Genomic DNA, 17,260 nt, shown 5'->3' with positions numbered 1-17,260 from the left:
TGTGGATCTATTAAGTCCTCGCCTTTTTCTATCCACCCATCTGCACTTGCTGAAGCTGAAGGATTGCTTTCTTAGATTTGTTACCTATAAAAACCCTGTACTTGTGATGTCTCTTCTTGCATAGAAAAAAAAACACCATATGCGCATGTTAACAAGGTCAAAAACTTGATTTTCACTGATATTGCTGATAACTGAACCAACTGGCTAAATTGCACCTTGACTTGAGATTGCCAATTGCAAGGCCAGGAACAAACTGTGAGAATCATATAAATGAAACATAACCAGAGTTTCTCACCTTCCCAGGACCGACCCACAGAGCCAGGGCCTCTCCAACCTCCTGCTCATTGCCGTAAGCGGCAGCACAGTCGACGTGTCTGTATCCGCACTCTAAAGCCGTCAGCACCGCCTGCTTCACCTGAGGACACATGGACGCACAATCCATATCTTTAGAATGTAACAATATCTACAACCTGTGTTTGTAGCCGTACCTGTCCTGCAGCACTCTTCCATGTGCCGAGTCCAACCATGGGCATCCTCTGCCCTGTAGACAGAGTCACAAAGGTGTTCATGCTGCAACTCTGAGGACCTGATGGAGGAAAGACGGTGACAGAGGAGAGTGTCAGGTGTAGACTCTTGAGGAAGTGGACGTCCAGTCATCGTGACTAAGTCCTAATACTCTGTTACTGATTATCACTCACGTCTGAATTCATTAACTCTGACCTACAGCAGGGGTCTTGAGTATCCATGCATCCTCTACATATGCCAAAGCCTTTCACAAAGCAACAACCATTATACATGAAAGCAGCAAAAATAACATTGGGTGACCTAGTTTTAGTTATTAGTAGTTTTTTCATCCTCGCAGCTCAAAAGTGTGTTTCATTATGTGAACCCTCTGTGAACCCGGCCGTAGCGCTAGAAATAGCTGATGCAGCTATATAGCTTTAGTCACAGTGTAGCGTTGCTGGAGCACATCTCATGCAGCCTTTTAACGGTTCACTAATTGTCCACTCTATCCTCACCATGTGGTACACAGACACAAAGACTTTGTTTATCAACCGCTGCAGTTGGTTCACATGATCTGAATGTCTTAATGCAGATCACCTGCCCTGACTGTCTCCTGACCCAGCCGCAGAACAGAGCGTGTAATTCACAAATCCTCAAACACAGTGCTGGTAGAAGGGGTTTTATTTTTTTTGTCCGTACCTGCGATCGCTTTTGGTGAATGGATCAGCTGAGGGTTGTGCGTCCAACTGAATTTTTTTTAGCAGGTTGAGGTCAAAGTCTGACTTCATTTGTTTATCTGTAACTCACTCTGATGGAAAATGTCCAAATTCCACTGAACTCAGTGTTAAACATAGACTACCAGAGTCAGACAGGAAAAAAAATAATAGCATAAAAAATACTGATAACACATCAGTTTTTGTGTTGATGTGCAAATTACTATCCCAAGTTTGAGTCTTATTCTTGTTTTGATGATATTCAGGATGTGACTTGATTTACTCGTTTCTGTACGGACAGAGATCACTGGTGGAAGAAGTACTTGGATGCTTTATTTAATTAATAGTGGTGATGTAACTATGTAAGAGGCCTCCATTAAAGGCAAACATCCTCCAATTAAAATCCTACCTGTGTAAAAATAGAGAAGCATTATCAAAGTATCAAAAGTAAAATGAGTCATTCTGCAGAAAAATGACCCACTGCGTCTGATATGTAATACAGTAGAAAAACACTGTTGCATCATTGTGTAATCAACATTTTACCAGTAGTGCAAACTAAAAAGTGCATTTACTCAAACACTTAAGTACAATCCGAGGTATTTCTACTTAAGTATTTTTGTTTTATGCTACTGTCTACTTTGACACCACTATATCTCAAAGGGACACACTGTACTTTATATTCCTCTACATTTAGTTGATAACCGTGGTTCCTTTTCATCAGATTGTGACTTCTATCATAATATAATGATTGATATGAAATACAAAACAATGCAGTAAATGAAGCCATCTGACAGTATTTAAGCTTGCAGGAGGAGGTGTGCTGCTCTGTCTTTCTCTTTAAGTTAAATTAATAAAAATGAGAAAAGGAAGAAAGAATCAGGATACTTTTTGTAGAGTTTTTGAACAAAGTTTCATCTTGCACTTTTGTGCCAAAGAGCAAGCAAGGGTATTTTTCTTGGACAGCGTCCACAGAGACTGACCTTATCCACTGTCCTTCACACTGTATGAGCTGTGACAGAAACTCTGATTTCCATTGATAACTCCTGTGCCAAGGCTGAAGCGCTCACCCATCTGTTTTTCAGAGCAGATTGTGCAAGTTGCCCACTGTCTGTGGTGTCATTTTAGGAGGACATCCATTGCAGCTCTGATGACTGGGTATATACCTCCTGATTGCTGCTGCAACTGTGCTTCCACTGATTTTCGGTTGGTCACTCATCTTCCTGTATCCTTTTCTATCTTTGTCTCAAAATCTGATTTTTCAGATTCTCTGGCGATTCTCTTTCATGTGGAGCCACGATGCAGACATGGAGAGACATGAGCTCCAAAGCTGGGTCCAAAACGGAAAGTTGTGGTGTTTAAAGGTCATTTTGTAACCACACTCATGCAACTAGGCTGACTGGAAATTACAGCTGTACTCACTGTTGTTTAAGTGATCACAGGTGTATTCACTTGCAGTTTTAGAGAGGTGACGCAATTTTGACTCACTTGACATTTAAACAATATTACACAGAGGCATGTTCACTTCTGATGCATACTGTAAATACTGCCTGCATGTTGATGCATCAATATTAACAATCAATTAGCAAAATGTAAAAATAGAACATTGACAGAACAAATTTTGGAAGGTTTGGAATGTCAGACTTTTACTTGTGAGTATTTCTAAACTGCAATCTCATGATTTTAGGGTGTCCCCTGCCTTCGCCCTAAGTCAGCTGGGAAAGGCTCCAGTCCCCCCTGCGACCCTAGTGAGGATTAAGTGGTGTATAGATGATGGATGGATGGATTTTATACCAATGGTCCTCAACCTATGGATCCGGTCCTCTAGAAGGTCTGGAGCCTCTCCCAGCTGACTCAGGGCAACGGCAGGGGACACTCTGGACAGGTCGCCAGTCTATCACAGGGCTACACTTCGAGAGAGACAACCAAGCACACTCACATTCACACCTACGGACGATTTAGAATCACCAATTAACCTCAACATGTTTTTGGACCTTGTGGGAGGAAGAGAACCCACGCTGCACGGGGAGAATGTGCAAACTCCATGCAGAAAGATCCTGGGTGTCCTAACTGGGACGCGAATGGGCGATCTTCTTGCTGCGAGGCTACAATGCTACCAACTGCGCCACCTTGCAGCCCCTGTATAAAGACAGTAAAAGTAAAAAAATAAAAAATATAAAAAAGGTGCTAAATGATATAATGACCAATGTGATGAAATAAATAGAGAATCTGACTTGGAAAATTCAGACCATAAATTACATTACTCCCAATCAGCCAGAACCCAAACTTGTGTTCATCATCAGTAGCTGAGAAATGGAGCAATCACGACACATCTGCATGCAGACGATCAGAAACCTGACCGTGCATAACCAGGTTTCTCATTTCCATGCAAATTTCTGAACAGGCCTCAAAACTGTGATATTAATTTAACACCCCCACGGCTCTGAGGTGCACCTCACCCTGAAGTCCCGTTTAGTGTAGCTGACAAGAACTCAAATGAGACAAGTCGGTAACTTCACACATTTGGTTTATTTGTTTCCATTTTGAAAAGTTCATAAATATTGTCAAATGCACAGAAGCAGTGACAGTGAGTCTTTCAGCAGCAGCAGCAACACATGTGCAGTCTCGTTGTAGCCACAGTCCAGCGTCCTGTAAGGCTCCGAGAGGCAGGACGATCACACACTCAGACAAATCAGTCGGTTCCCTCCCCGTTGTCTCGTAGTTTTATCGGTATCTTTTACAACATTAAAAGTGCATTTATCAACCTCGCTGCATTCAAACACCTCCCCGTTTACATATTATATATGACCTACCAGGGCTGGCTTCGTAATCCATACTCACACATACATCTTATCATTGCTGTAAACTACAGTAGGAAGAGCTGAGGAGTTTTCAGAGCCCCCCTGCAGCTGAGACAGAGAACGGCTGCTGCGATATTACAAAACCTGTTTCCTAAACAGGGGTTTACTACTTGCAGTACATATGTAAAGTTTGATGTACAGATGTTACAGAAGACAGAAGCAGTTATCAAATCACAAACTGAGGACTCCATGAAACCAAAAAGTAGACACCAACGTGGTCTATTTTTGGCACTGCTCATAGTAGCACCGAGACATGGCCTTCAAATGCCACAAGAGAAAGCAGAATATTCACAACCAAGCTGGGTCCCGCAGAGGAATCTTTACTATTTACTGTTGGATTTCAGTTCAACTTCATGCTGGCATTCCTCTGCGATATCCAGCCTGTACTTGTATGGCACTTTACAGGGATGTATTGGCAAAAAACCATCAGTCTTGTATCAAATCTCTCCTTAAAAATGCTTTTGCCTACATACAGTACAATACTGACTTTACATTGCTTACTTACTTGTTTTTCTAAAATTACCAGCTCCTCATGGTAATGTCTAACACAGCATAGGGCATCGTCTGTTGTGCACTCAACATGGCTGTTAGTATATATTGTAACCTGTTTGTGTGTGTGTGTTCACATATGTGGTATGACACTGGGCTAAGGCACCTAAATGTCCCCCCAGATATTGAGCCAGGCTATTCAGTTCAGAGCAGCCCCACAGCTCAGAAGGGAAAAGCACCCATATTATGTGCAGATTGTAATATCCGAGCTTACACCGCTGTAAAAGTGTGTGATTGTCATTCCCAGATTTTCCAGTGTAGCTGAGATACGCTAACATCGTTTGGAGTAACGCGGGACTTTAAGTGCGCTGCGGCGTTGCACACGTCAACTTATTTTGGCGGAGACAGCTCTTACTAAATGACCTACAGACTTTAAGCACAATGCTTTATTAGACTGAAAGCATGGGAAAAGCAGGTTTTTTTGGGGGGGGTTATGTTAAAACCAGGGTTTGCACTGAACACACTGAAGCTGCTGGTACACTCAAGGATAAAAAAAAAAAGAATCCTATTTTAACCCCTTTGGAAAAAAAAAAAAAAATCCTGGAAAAAAATGTTTTCTCTTAAAAAATATCTCACGGTTTATCCTATCACAAAAAGACGAGGATCAGAGAAGTTGGACGGCATATAAAACCACTGATAAATCTGTAAAAAACAGTTAAGAAAAGAAGTTCCGGTAAAAGCCACAATTGTGCTGAGCCCATCCTCAACACCGCTCCGCTACTCGGGTGCTTGTGTGTGTGCTTGGGCCAAAAGACAAAACAGACACGAATAAATTACATCCTGATACTGCCACTTGTGTTGGCCTTCCTCCTTCATCCTGCCACAGCGCCTGTGTGACGCTGTGTGCACTGACACACGACATAAGAAGAGTGACTACGATATAATGGAGGACTGGATGAAGGAGTGTTAGGTGTAGCTTTTCTGGGTTTAGTCTGGAGTGTGTGGTGGTGGTGGTGGTGGAGGTGCTGGAAGGATTACAGGTGTCTTCCTACGACTGTGGGAGGTGCTGTCTGATAATTTCTCTGGACTGAGGGGGGATCCTGTCCGGAAAACGGACCGAAAACTCCACGATGAGGTCACCGCGCTGCGAGGGGTTCTTGGGGAAAGGCAGGCCTTCCCCTCTGAGTCGCTTCACCGTTCCTGGTTTGATGATGTCATGACAGGGCAACGAGATGACACGGTTTTCCAGCGTGGGAATACTAACTGTGCAGCCACACAATGCCTGGAGAGGAGAGGAGATTGAGAGGGTTAATATCTTTGGTAGGAATGAAATGCCAAAGCCATGAATATCTCAATGACTTAATGTTTCCATGAGGTAAAAGCTGCAGTTTATCTTTCCCCTAGTACATCATCATAAGGCAAACTTTGTGTGCGTTAATGTGTTTATTTAGCCAGAAAAGGGCTCACTGAGAATGAGAATCAATTTCACATGAGCGTCCTGTGAGAGAAAAAGAGACGGCAAGCGTGTCCTTGTTACAAATCGAATACAGCACTGCGGGGTCTAGAGAGCAACATTTGGAAGAAGAACATTAGGAAAACATGACTTGGCAGCGGAAAAGTTTTCCTGTCTTTGTCTCTGTGTGTGTGTGTGTGCGTGTGTGTGTGTGTGTGTGTGTATTTGTGTCAGAGTTGGAAAGGCTACACATTGCACTGGGGACTAATTTTAGCAACGGTCTCATAGCCGGGGCTAATGAAGTGAGGCAGGAATCGGCTGAGCTCGTAAATAGTTGGAGGGCTTGTCAGATCCCCACACACATGCACAAACACACACACACTAAGCCTCACCTCCTTATCACAATGCCTGATGAATCCAGTCAGAGTGTAGCAAGCGCTAAACTAAACACAGAAACCTGTGGTTATCACGACTCCACAGGCTTTCCAGTGAGCATCATTCACCAGATTGGCTCTCAATGGGGACAACTATTTAAATCCGCACTTCTGTGAATGAACAACAAACTTTTCTCTCTATAATGCATCTGCAGGCAACTGTTACAAAACCAATCAATACACATAAAAGAAAGAAAAGATCTATAACTCACTACAAGAGGCTTCGGTCAAGAGACTAAGAAAGACAGAAAAAACTTGGAGACTTGATTGTGGGGTACCAACGTCATCCAAGTGTTTGAGATGCTGTCCTGCACTGCTGTAATGTTGTACTCTCTAATAAATAAAAATAACCCAAAAAGTGATAGACTGTAGCTACCTAGACTCTGTCAAACACTGCTTTTTAATAACTGGTCACAGCATTTGTTGCTATTTGAGACATCGCAATAAACCAGTGCTTTGAGCTGTTAACACGCCGTACAATGGCAATCCTGACATTGTCAAGTTTAGTATGTTTAAGTACATTGTTAACAGTCATTGCTTGGCATATTTGCTAATTAGCAGTGAATAAAAGGTAGACAGCTGAAACAGAGGAATTTGTCTTTAGCTTTACAGGTCATAAACCAAACTATAGGATGGCGCTAGATGAAAAGCAAGAAGATCACTTTAGTCACAATATCATCTGGGAGCAATGATATGTGAGATTATATGTGACAATCAATATGTTGTTATCTCACAGGATAAATGAAAAGTTTCAAATCTTAGTGACGCTCAGGGAGTCACTACAGTTATCTTCTTAGCAACACATAAAAAGGTGACAAATTAAAGGGAGAATCCAACCTAATTTGTGTGACTAAGGTGTTGGGCCACCATGTGCTACAAGAACAGCTTCAAAGCTTCTTGGCGATGATTCTCCAAGTCTCTGGACTCTACTGGGGGGATGAACAATATTCTTCTAAAGGATTTTCCCTCATTTAGCGTTTTGATAGCGGTAGCGGTGGTTAGCGCCGTCTAGCATGTCGGCCATAAATCTCACATGGGTGTTGAATTGGGTTGAGATCAATCATCATTTTAATGCTCATCACATCTTTTTCCCTCATGTCCTACGGATGGGAGTGAAGGCATCCATCAAGGTAGGAATGTTTCATTGCAGCTTAAAGGTGATCACCCAGAACAATTTTGTATTGATTTGCTTTGACTCTTCCCTCTGAGGGGACAAGTAAAGCCAAACCATGCCAGCAAAATGTCTCCCACAGCATAACAAAGCCATCAGATCCCCTCACTGTAGGGGTCAAGCATTCTGTTTTTTTCTTTCATCTGTCACCCATCTGTAAATAATTTCACTAAACTTCAGGGGAATCCATTAATTGGTTGTTGAGCTTTTTCAGTCTGGACTAAAGTGGTGAAATACTCAAAATCGAGTAAGTGGGTTGGATATCAAGAGTTGGAATGTAATGATTTCAAAAGAGGCTGATTAAGATATAATGTATATTCTATTTAGGACGCCACTTTTGCCGAGGACCTGTCTGCTTAGCAGTGTCTTAGATCAAATTCATCAAGCCATTAGCTGCTCAAGGCAACTGTTTTAATAGATAGAGAAGCGTCAGTTCAGCACCATTCATTTAAATTCAATCAGCCTCTCATGATGTAACAGCGCTTTTGCCTGCATTGGCACATGATTAACCTCAGAGACCCCCGTCCCTGTTATGCCTCGGCCGATGCTGCATCAGGAGTGTTGGGGGATTTTCTTGTCTCGTCTGGTGCTTTTTTTTTTTTTTCACAAGCAGGGATGTACATGTGGACTGTCAAAGTTCAGTCAAACAGCTGCTTCAGAGGACAGACAGAGTTTTCCAGCCATGACATCAGCGTCCCCCCCACTACATACATTACAGTGACTTAGCCTATGACTGTAATTGGAGACTAGTGGCTCATCCTCCTGTGATGAACAGTTCCATTGACTAACACAAGTCTTACACACAGAGACAGGTTGCCATGACGCTCAACACACACTGCCAGCTGATCCGAGGGCCCACTGATTGCATAAGCCTCAGCTCAGACAACAAGGCTATAGAAACTGACACACACACACACACACACACACACACACACACACACACACACACACACACACACACTTTTTGTGATATTTGGAAGAAGACTCTCTAGATTTGCAATCATTTGCTGGGAACTCGTCCTAACCTTAGTTATTACTGTTTCGTGCTTAAACCAGGTTTAGATTTTTGCTGTAAAGACGATGCTAAAAGTGTCCTCATCATCCACAGACTCCTCACAACACTGTGGGCTCTCTGCCACCAAGCTTGTCCTGAATGCTGAAAGCTAAATTTAACTGAACCGACAGGATTACAACACAATAGCTGCTGAAAAATACACGTGCTACCTCAATTCCAGAGATCCAACATCCTCCATTTCCCTGATTATGAGAGGCTGAGCTGTAAAAAGCTATCCACTGAGCCTTTAGAGCCCCAACACTCCCAGTTAGCACATACGTGTCTGTGGATGTGGGTTTTGCAGCAGTGACAGGAGGAGGAGAGCCGATGCCACGGATGATAGCGGCACACTGCAGATGCATCATCATTGCCATAAAAAAAAAAAAAGCCTCCCTATAGATATAGGCTGGTTCCAGAGAAAGCAGCGTGTTGTATTCGCGCTAAGCTCTGTAATTGCTTCCGATTGCTGTCACAGCGACAACGCTGCAGGGCTGAAAGTTGCCTGGAGCGGCGCCTCCCAGGAGCGTACAGCGTGGTCAAACGAGCTTGGCGGCACTAAACTAAGCTGCTCATCAGGGCACGCTTCAGGCAGAAAACAAAACCGAGCGGCAAAACAGCAGCCAAAATATGAGAAAATAAAGATATTTGCTTTACGTCTTCACATTCCACCTCTGTTTCTGTGCTGTACAATGAGGACTTGCAGAGGTTTTTGCAACAATGGAAGCGATCACACTTGGTTGTATCGTGTTCTGGTGCATTGTATAGTAACAGCTGCCATGTAGCAGGATGTCTAGTGTGCAGCTCGCATGTGGTGCTGAGTTTTCACTGCAGCATTTAGCATCGCATCTTCAGGAAAGCAGAGCAGAGTGGAGCAGTGGAATATGAGCTCTTATTTGCTTTGGATACTGAATCATCTGACCCACTTCCCTAATATTCCCCAGATACCCCCCCACCGCAGCCACATCTCCCCTGCTCTCCCCCATCTCGTCTTCAGCTGCATCAGACTTAAGTCTCTTATCTGGCTGCTGGAAGAGCGCAGGGTTTTAGCTGTGGGAGTTCTGCAGTGCAAACTTAATCACTGTGCGGGCTTGATCAAGTACCATCTTCTGCTTAGTGTGACTCAACAAACTCTAATGTGCTCTCATTAACTAGGCTTCACGTTGTCGCTGTGTGCAGCCAGGCACCTTTGTTTTCCACTGCGTTACTTCTGCGGTTGCTTTTGGAGGAAAACTGTTCAGACTTGGCTTGAGTTGAGTGCAAACAACTCCCCCCCACCACCACCAAACATTAAAGCTTGTGTAATTCACAGACGGACCAGAGCTGCACTGGACTCGTTGCCCTCGCAGGAGCAGCTAATTAAATGTCCTGCCAGTCACAGTAATAGCAGCCTGGATTGTCACCACAGTCACACTACAATCCATCTTTAACTGCTTTGCAAATATGCTTGAAGATGCAAGAGTGTGTAAGCTTGCATGTGTGTTTATGACTGTGTGTGGCTTGATGATTGTGCGCCTGCTTTGTGTGTGTGTGTGTGTGTGTGTTTTTTATACAGCAGTGCAGAACAAGTGGGGACGATGGCTTCATCCCGGTCACACAAGGACACCACATTCCCGCTGCCTCTCTCACACTGCAGTGACAGAGACTCTGTTTTGACTGATCCTGCCCTCCAGCAACGCCCGCATACACTCACGTCTCCATGTGTTTGATGGGACCACACACCCAGGAAATAATCCTACCCTTAAATTACAGGCACGTCCCTCATCCACCGCTTGCACAGGTGGAGTGACGAGAATATCATGAACAAAAGCAGCAAGAAAAATGCGATGCCATTTTGGGATAGTCATCTAAAACTTTGCAGCTCCATGAACGCATTAAGTTTCTGCCTGGTCTGCTCCACTGGGAATCAAACTCCCAACCTCAGCAGCATTACCTACTGGTCTACATGCAGAGCTGCAACAAAGCACTGAGGAGGGACAGAAAACAAGATAGCAAGACAGAAGAGAGAGAGGCTAGATCAAAAGGGATGGCGCACCTCTTTTAGACTGATCTTGCAGTTATAAATGATATTGGAACCGTCTCTCTTGAAGTGGACGTGCCCTTTGTCTTTAAGCACAAAGGCTATGTCGGCAGGAATGTTCTCAGGGGTCTCGTCCCCCTCCTTTGGGAAAGTAATCTTGGTCCCCTCCTTCCAGCCCTTCTTGATCACAATGTTGAGGATCTTGTCCTCCGTCCTCATGCTCCGCCCATCCGGGTTCAGCCTGCGGCGGGTGATCTTCATGCGCTTGGTGCAGCCGTGGAAGATCTCTTCCAGCGAGACCTTCAGCTCGTGGACCACTGGAGGGTCCTGGTGCTTTCGGCTGGTCCCCAGGCGCTCTGACGGCGCGGCCCTCCTCCTGCGGCCCTCCCCTGGAAAGCCATTGTTCATCCCACCAGGAAAGCCGAACTGTCTCCCAAAATGAGCGAAGGGGTCATCCTCATCCATTTCCATGTCCTGCTCCGCGTCGTTGCTGTGGTCGTTGTGGAAGGAGAAGCCGTTGGAGCGGCTGTGGCTGCGGTTAGAGCCGAAAAACATGTCGAAGGGGTTGGAGCCACCGAAGAAGGAGGCGAAGGTGGCATGAGGGTCCCCGTGGAAAGTGTAGTGGTACGTTGAGCTGCCGGGAGCACCTGAAGAGCTGCTGCCTCCTGTTTTCAAACCTGAGAAAGGAAAGAGAGAGAGGAACGTGAGACATCACATGCACATGCTCACGCATCAACATGAAGTCAGATACCAGACGCAGGACCTCGCTCAGAAAAGACAGCGTGTGGGTAACGGTACAGAGAAGAGTGGAGCCCACGTGGGCGGGAAAAATCCCACAGCATCACTGATCTTCCAACAGCGATGGTGGAGGAGGAACTCTATGAAATACCAGGTCACTCTGTCCAAAACACTTACACAAATACACGCACACCTTTTCAACAGAGACACATGCACACAACACCCACAAATGCAAACTACAGCAGTCGCTGCTATTCATATCTCAACCACGTAACGATCTTAAGCCATCTGTCTGTCAGCCGGCACACACAGTTACACACACACTACACGAGCAGCTGAGGTAGACTATAAGGTATTAGAGCTGGTAAGTGTTGTTGACACCAAAGATAACAATAGACAATTGCACACGTTCCAGCACATAAGCATGAAAACATGGAGGAGACAGCATTATTACTTCAGTGGCTGAAACCCACCAAGATCCTCCACTGTGATATTAGATAGTGAGTCTGTTCCTGAGCTATTCCAATAACAGCTTAATCCATCATAACGCCTGTTTAACAAAGCTTCACCGCCCGCCTGCACTCTCTGACCTCTTTCACTCGGTGATTCACACACAGACAGACAGACACACAGACAGGACCAAACCCTCATATGAACTCCCTCCTCCTCACCTTCCTCTCCCAGCTGATCGTAGACGACCCTCTTCTTGGGGTCGCTCAGTACCTCATAGGCCTCTGCGATCTCCTTGAACTTCTCCTCTGCGTTGGCGTCCTTGTTCTTATCGGGGTGGAAGCGGAGGGCCATGCGGCGGTAGGCCTTCTTGATCTCCTCCTCGTTGGAGCCCTTGGGGATGCCCAAGGTCTTGTAGTAGTCCTTCCCCATAGCTGCACTCCTCGGACTGGGACCCCCCTTTTTCTTCAGCTCAGGCCGTGGTCAGTCACTGGTGAGACACAAGGCAACTGTGAGGGTCTTAGAATACTCCTCTGGGGCTCATGCTGCCCAGAGCAGGACACTATATCTGACCTGGCAAAGGTGCAAAGTGCTCTCCTTCAGGCTTTTACTGTGAAGTCTTTTGACTTGGGAACACAGAGTGCTGGTTTCCCCAACTGTTGCTATGGGGATTGTGGTTGCTGATGTAGTAGTCAGGCTAAGTGCAAAGGAATCCCCCTTCATCTGCTTTATCAGGGGGCTTCTCCCTATGATTAAATCAGCCTATGGACAGCACTCTTTATCATAAAAGGCTACGTGAATAAGATGATAAGAGGACTGCAGATCAAACAGATGATCAGCCTCCACCTCTGCTGGGTTTAACCAGCTGGGCAGAGAAAAACAGGAGAAACACTGCGGTGTCTCCGAGCAGGACTCGGTGATCTCCGGGTTTGACCAAGAAGCGCACAGAAGGCGAAGAAAGAAAAAAAATAAATCTGGCTACATTTATAACACTGTAACACACTGCTGCTGCTACAAAGAAGCACCTCTTCTTATGGCAACACACATCAACCCAATCCATGCCATCATTTACACCAACCACTGGGTTATTCCGACTCGAGGCATTGTGGCTCACACAATGAAAACCAGACACGAGTGGCAGAAAATCAGATTCAGAAAACACCGGAATCGAAATGAAAAAGAAAAGGAGAATCCTACCAGGGGAGGGAGAAAAAAAAGAAAGAAGCTGTACAATGGACGGGGGAATCAGATCAACATGGTCCGGTTGCTCTCTCGGTCTTCCTCCGTGTCTGTCTCCCCCTCAGCCCTGCCGTCTCTGCTGCCGCCCCGGCTCTGCTGGGTCCTTATAAATTGACGTCAGGACGCCGGGAGGATCACAGGCTCGGAAATAACCGGTGACCGAACACTGAGGTGCACTGACGCTTCCCTGGAAAACCTCGGACAACTGCGCGCACAGCCGACCATAAACCTATATATCCATACCTACATCACTGCAGCTGGTTATTTTAAGTGAAGGGGGGGTTGGAGGCTCTCATCAGTGTTAGATTTCAATTTTGAGAGACACAAATCTCCCCCCTCAAAAAAGTTCATCATCCTGCTTCAGCTTGGTTGTCACAGTCAATTAACTGATCTGGTGCGTAATGGTAATATTAATGTATAGTAGGGGTCTGCTCCCCCATCTGTGATCTTGATCTTTTCTGGTTCGACCTTTACGCGATGAAATATGCCCCATTTTCCAAAAAAAAAAGAAAGAAAGAAAAGAAAGCATAAATTTCCTTACCGAGCCTGCTGCTGCCTTGTTGAGTCCGATCCTGGTCCTGCGTCTGAAAATCTCCGCTTGGAGCGCAAAGGCAGCCCTCTCCCAGTCAGCCAGCAGGGCTCTTTGTTCACAAACCCACTGAGTTGCATTTAGGATTCTGGTTTAAGTGGAGAATTGTGCTTTCTGCAGAGGCCGGCGTGAGGCTGAGGTGCAGGGAGACACAGTCATATTTGGAGAGAGAGAGAGAGAGAGAGAGTCCTGACAGTCTGATAACACAAAAAACAAAAAGTGTGTCGTGAAGTCGTGCCTGGATGGAGTCGGTATAAACACTGCTGAGTCATGTGATGACTCCACACATACACACACACACGCATTTTCCTCGTCTATCTTTGTCAATATGGAACTATCTATTCAGTCACATCCTACATCCAAACTAACCCAACTTTAAGGCTTCTCTTAACTCTAAACTCTAACAGTCCCATTAAAAACTATCAGACACCTAACCCTAACTTTACTTTAGAGTTTTGACCTTTAAGCTACATGAAGCCTCAACTACATTTCCACCCTAAGATGAAAGCTGGAGATGCTGTGTTTCAACCTCAACATGAACCAGACAAATCCCAACTAACTCAGAACACTCACTCAAAGGAGGACCTCACATGAAAAAGAGTTTCACCGGGTTTGCTGTTCTATCATTTGGGAATATTCAAATAAAATTTAAACAATAGAAGTCATAAATCTACAGTGGATTTCATCATGCACGAAAGAGGTATCTACTTTAAGACCCTTATTGCGTCAGCTGATGTCCTTATATTCTCATACAAATATTAAAGTTCCTCTCTTACCTTTGATTAAACCCCTAAAACTCATCCTAGTGTATCAAAGTTAGATATTCAAAAGTCTATTTTTTCCACAGAAATAATCCTTTCCTGCCTTAAAATGGTTTAGATGTAACTACACTCTTGCTTCCTTGAGTGAATCAATGTAGTCTGCACTGCTTTTCTGCCATCTACTGCAGCTCGAGCACACCAGCTCACCTACGACTTTGCTCAACTACTCTACGTCACAATAATGGAGTGATTAATAACCATACATGTTCAAAACAGAAACCAATTCTGAAGAAAAATAACAATAAAAGCCCCATCCTGCAGGTCGACAGGTTGGTTCCGTATGTGTTAACCTTGGAGGTCCGAATCAGTGTTTCAGTGGCTGTCATCAGCACACTGCAGTTTGAAGGTGAAAATGTTCATCCGTGGTGCCGACTGGTTATTTCACTCATGATGTGTCTGCTAGCATGTACGAAAACATCACATGAAAAGATTGACAAACCTTGACTTTCACCAGAGGGGGGTTTAAAAGTTGAAATATTCCCGACCAGCTGCCACATACAGATGGAGCTCTCGGGCCCCCTGGAGATCTGAGGTCGTAGGGCAGTTTCCCACTTAGCCTGGTAACCCAGCCTTGCTATGCCTGCAATTTAAAATAAATAGTATCCCTCAACCTCATACTTTCAACGGGAACTCCTACCTCATAAGTCCCACAACCTAGAGATGAACCAAAAATGATCCCGTTCAACTAAATTTCTTCTCACTGGAGGTTTTTATTTGCTGTCGCTGTCGAGAGATTTGTTTCCTGCAACAAAATAACACACTAAATCCTGAAGGCCAAACATCCTTCCCTCACTTCTCCGTCGTTCTCAGTCTGGAGCAGATCAACAAGCAGCCTACCCGGCTTTCAAAAAAATCACATGTATAACAACACCGGTGGAGGTCTGAGTCATTATTGATGACTTTTACCGTTAAGTGCACAGGAAGGTACACTCGGTGGGGTGAAGCGCTTCTGCTCTGCCTGCTCCATGCAACAGGGAGAGAGAGAAAATGACAGAGAAATAAAAACTCATTTGAGTCATCGCTCCCCACCGTACTGGCGAGGAGGTGCGAGAAAAGGTGGGTGTCTCCATGGAGGAGTCTGTCTGTCACACGCAAATATACACACTTGCATGTATTCACACACACATTTAACATTCAAAACAATGTTATCACAAAGAGGAGTCGCTGTGTTGTATGGCTGCGTAGAGGGACTAGAGAGGGACATTCCTGAGTGTCCGGCTAAGTGTGTGTGTTTTGGCAGCAGGGAGGGACTTGGAGGCCGGTGCAGCTGTCCCAGAAGAGCAACTGGTTATCAGGGAGTGTTATTCATGCAGAGGCCTTGGCTCAGCCTGCGACAGACGCTGAAACATGCTGAAATGCACTGTGGGAAACATCCGGTTAAAGTGAGATGTGAAATCTGCATCTGCTGGTGCCAAGTCAACACATATGTTATACAATCAACCATTCTTACTCATTACTGCCAGAGGTTCTTGCGTAACTGGTCAACTCTCAGAGAACATTATCACATTTCTGCAGTTGTTTGTTTTATGTCTGGATCCTAACAGCCAACTGATGGGAGCTCGTCCACGTGCTGCTCTGGTGCTGAGTGCGCACTGAAACAGCCCAGGAACAACTATTCCTAACCTGATGCTGGGTTTCCATGGTGACACGGGAATCTGCCAGACAGTGATGTGTCTGCCAAAGAATACTGTCTCAGCAACGGGCCTTCTGAGCACGTGCACAATGTATGCAGTGAATGTGTGTGAAACAAGGGACGAGTTTGAGAGGAGGTAGCCTACGAGGCCCGTGTTTGAGATCAGACTGAAACATAAATACAGACTACTTCTGTGCGCTCCGTCACCTGAGCTGAGAGACGGGGGGAGAACAGAAGGTCGATTAAGCAGCGGGAGACAACAGACCAGGGGCTCGCAGAACACACCGGAGGCCGTTGTTGAGAGCGAAGAGGAGGCAGCGATGAGTGTCTGTAAGCATCTCCCACCTCCCCTCCTTTTTCCTTCCTCTCGCAGCCTCAGAACACCCCGTCCTTACCACCTCCTCTCTCACTTCTACCCTTGCCGTAACCATAGATACCACTGTTGCCTGAAGAGAGGTTTTCTCCCAGACAGACGTGGTGGTGTCAGATGAGGATGCTGGGTGTATGCACGCGCTCATGCACACAAAGGCACACAGCTCAATTTATAGACGCCCTCCTGAGCAATCTTTGTTATCGTTTCTTTTCTTTTTTTCATGTGGAACACGTCCTGTTCCTTTGCACAGATGCTAAGAACAGAATGTGGATGCCCGTCAAATTACTGCACAGCAAGCCTGGTCATCTTAGGTGAGGAAGCTGTATTATCAGTCTGACCACCAATATGACTACTGAAAACTCAGATGTAACACCATTTTGTGGTGTTATACAGGCTGCAATGCGTTGTGCCTCTAATGTCTTTGACTTCCTCACTAATTTCTTTCCACTCAGTTCAGTGTCTCCCTCAGATGTGTCTCCAGTGACCAGTCCTGGGAGCTGAGCTCAGTCTCTGTGCTCTCAGAGGCTGCTTGTAATACATATGGTCCCAGATTACTGTGTTAAACTGATAAATACCAGCTGTGAGACATTCAGTTCCCTTTATTGTGCAGCTTGGCTCTGTAGCTCCTCTCCTGCAGCAGCCCTCCAGACCCATTCCTGATCAGTGACTCATAAAAAAGAAATGCTTTTGACATTAACAGTCACCACATAACACCAGCAATAAG

At 45.3% G+C, this 17,260-nt stretch overlaps 2 protein-coding genes across 3 annotated transcripts in view; both read right to left on the bottom strand.

The window, feature by feature from the left end:
* Window positions 1–612, bottom strand: part of akr1a1a (aldo-keto reductase family 1, member A1a (aldehyde reductase)) — a 3,214-nt gene extending 2,602 nt beyond the window's left edge. Inside the window, exons 1-2 of the mRNA XM_008282003.1 lie at window positions 489–612; window positions 296–415 (exon numbers count right to left, since the gene is read on the bottom strand). Of these exons, the coding sequence (XP_008280225.1) occupies window positions 296–415; window positions 489–569 (201 nt within the window). The 5' untranslated portion in view covers window positions 570–612. The remainder of the gene's footprint in view (window positions 1–295; window positions 416–488) is intronic.
* A 3,112-nt stretch (window positions 613–3,724) lies between these two features.
* On the bottom strand, window positions 3,725–13,800 carry dnajb5 (DnaJ heat shock protein family (Hsp40) member B5). Of its 2 annotated transcripts, none has more exons than XM_008282002.1 (4): window positions 13,662–13,800; window positions 12,103–12,371; window positions 10,709–11,370; window positions 3,725–5,846 (listed from the first exon to the last, which is right to left on the bottom strand). In XM_008282002.1, the coding sequence occupies exons 2-4, from the start codon at window positions 12,311–12,313 to the stop codon at window positions 5,613–5,615; spliced, it is 1,107 nt and encodes a 368-aa protein (XP_008280224.1). In that variant the 5' UTR covers window positions 12,314–12,371; window positions 13,662–13,800; the 3' UTR covers window positions 3,725–5,612. The 2 variants fall into 2 exon arrangements, with proteins under 2 accessions (XP_008280224.1, XP_008280223.1); XM_008282001.1 differs by lacking the exon at window positions 13,662–13,800 and adding an exon at window positions 13,079–13,191.
* Window positions 13,801–17,260: the final 3,460 nt, after the last annotated feature.

This window comes from Stegastes partitus, unplaced genomic scaffold (genome assembly GCF_000690725.1).
Source record: "Stegastes partitus isolate 25-593 unplaced genomic scaffold, Stegastes_partitus-1.0.2 Scaffold255, whole genome shotgun sequence".
NCBI lineage: Eukaryota > Metazoa > Chordata > Actinopteri > Pomacentridae > Stegastes > Stegastes partitus.
The sequence above is the reverse complement of the archived record's forward strand: the minus strand, read 5'-3'. Positions and strand labels throughout refer to the sequence as shown.

Bases quoted from the DNA above. Each gene is read 5' to 3' on its own strand.
- dnajb5 (XM_008282002.1), bottom strand. From the start codon at position 12,313: ATGGGGAAGGACTACTACAAGACCTTGGGCATCCCCAAGGGCTCCAAC. The intron at 11,371-12,102 runs GTGAGGAGGAGG...TTCCTTTCTCAG, and splicing joins CGATCAGCTGGGAGAGGAAG to GTTTGAAAACAGGAGGCAGC. The intron at 5,847-10,708 runs GTGCGCCATCCC...TCTCCTCTCCAG, and splicing joins GCAAGATCAGTCTAAAAGAG to GCATTGTGTGGCTGCACAGT.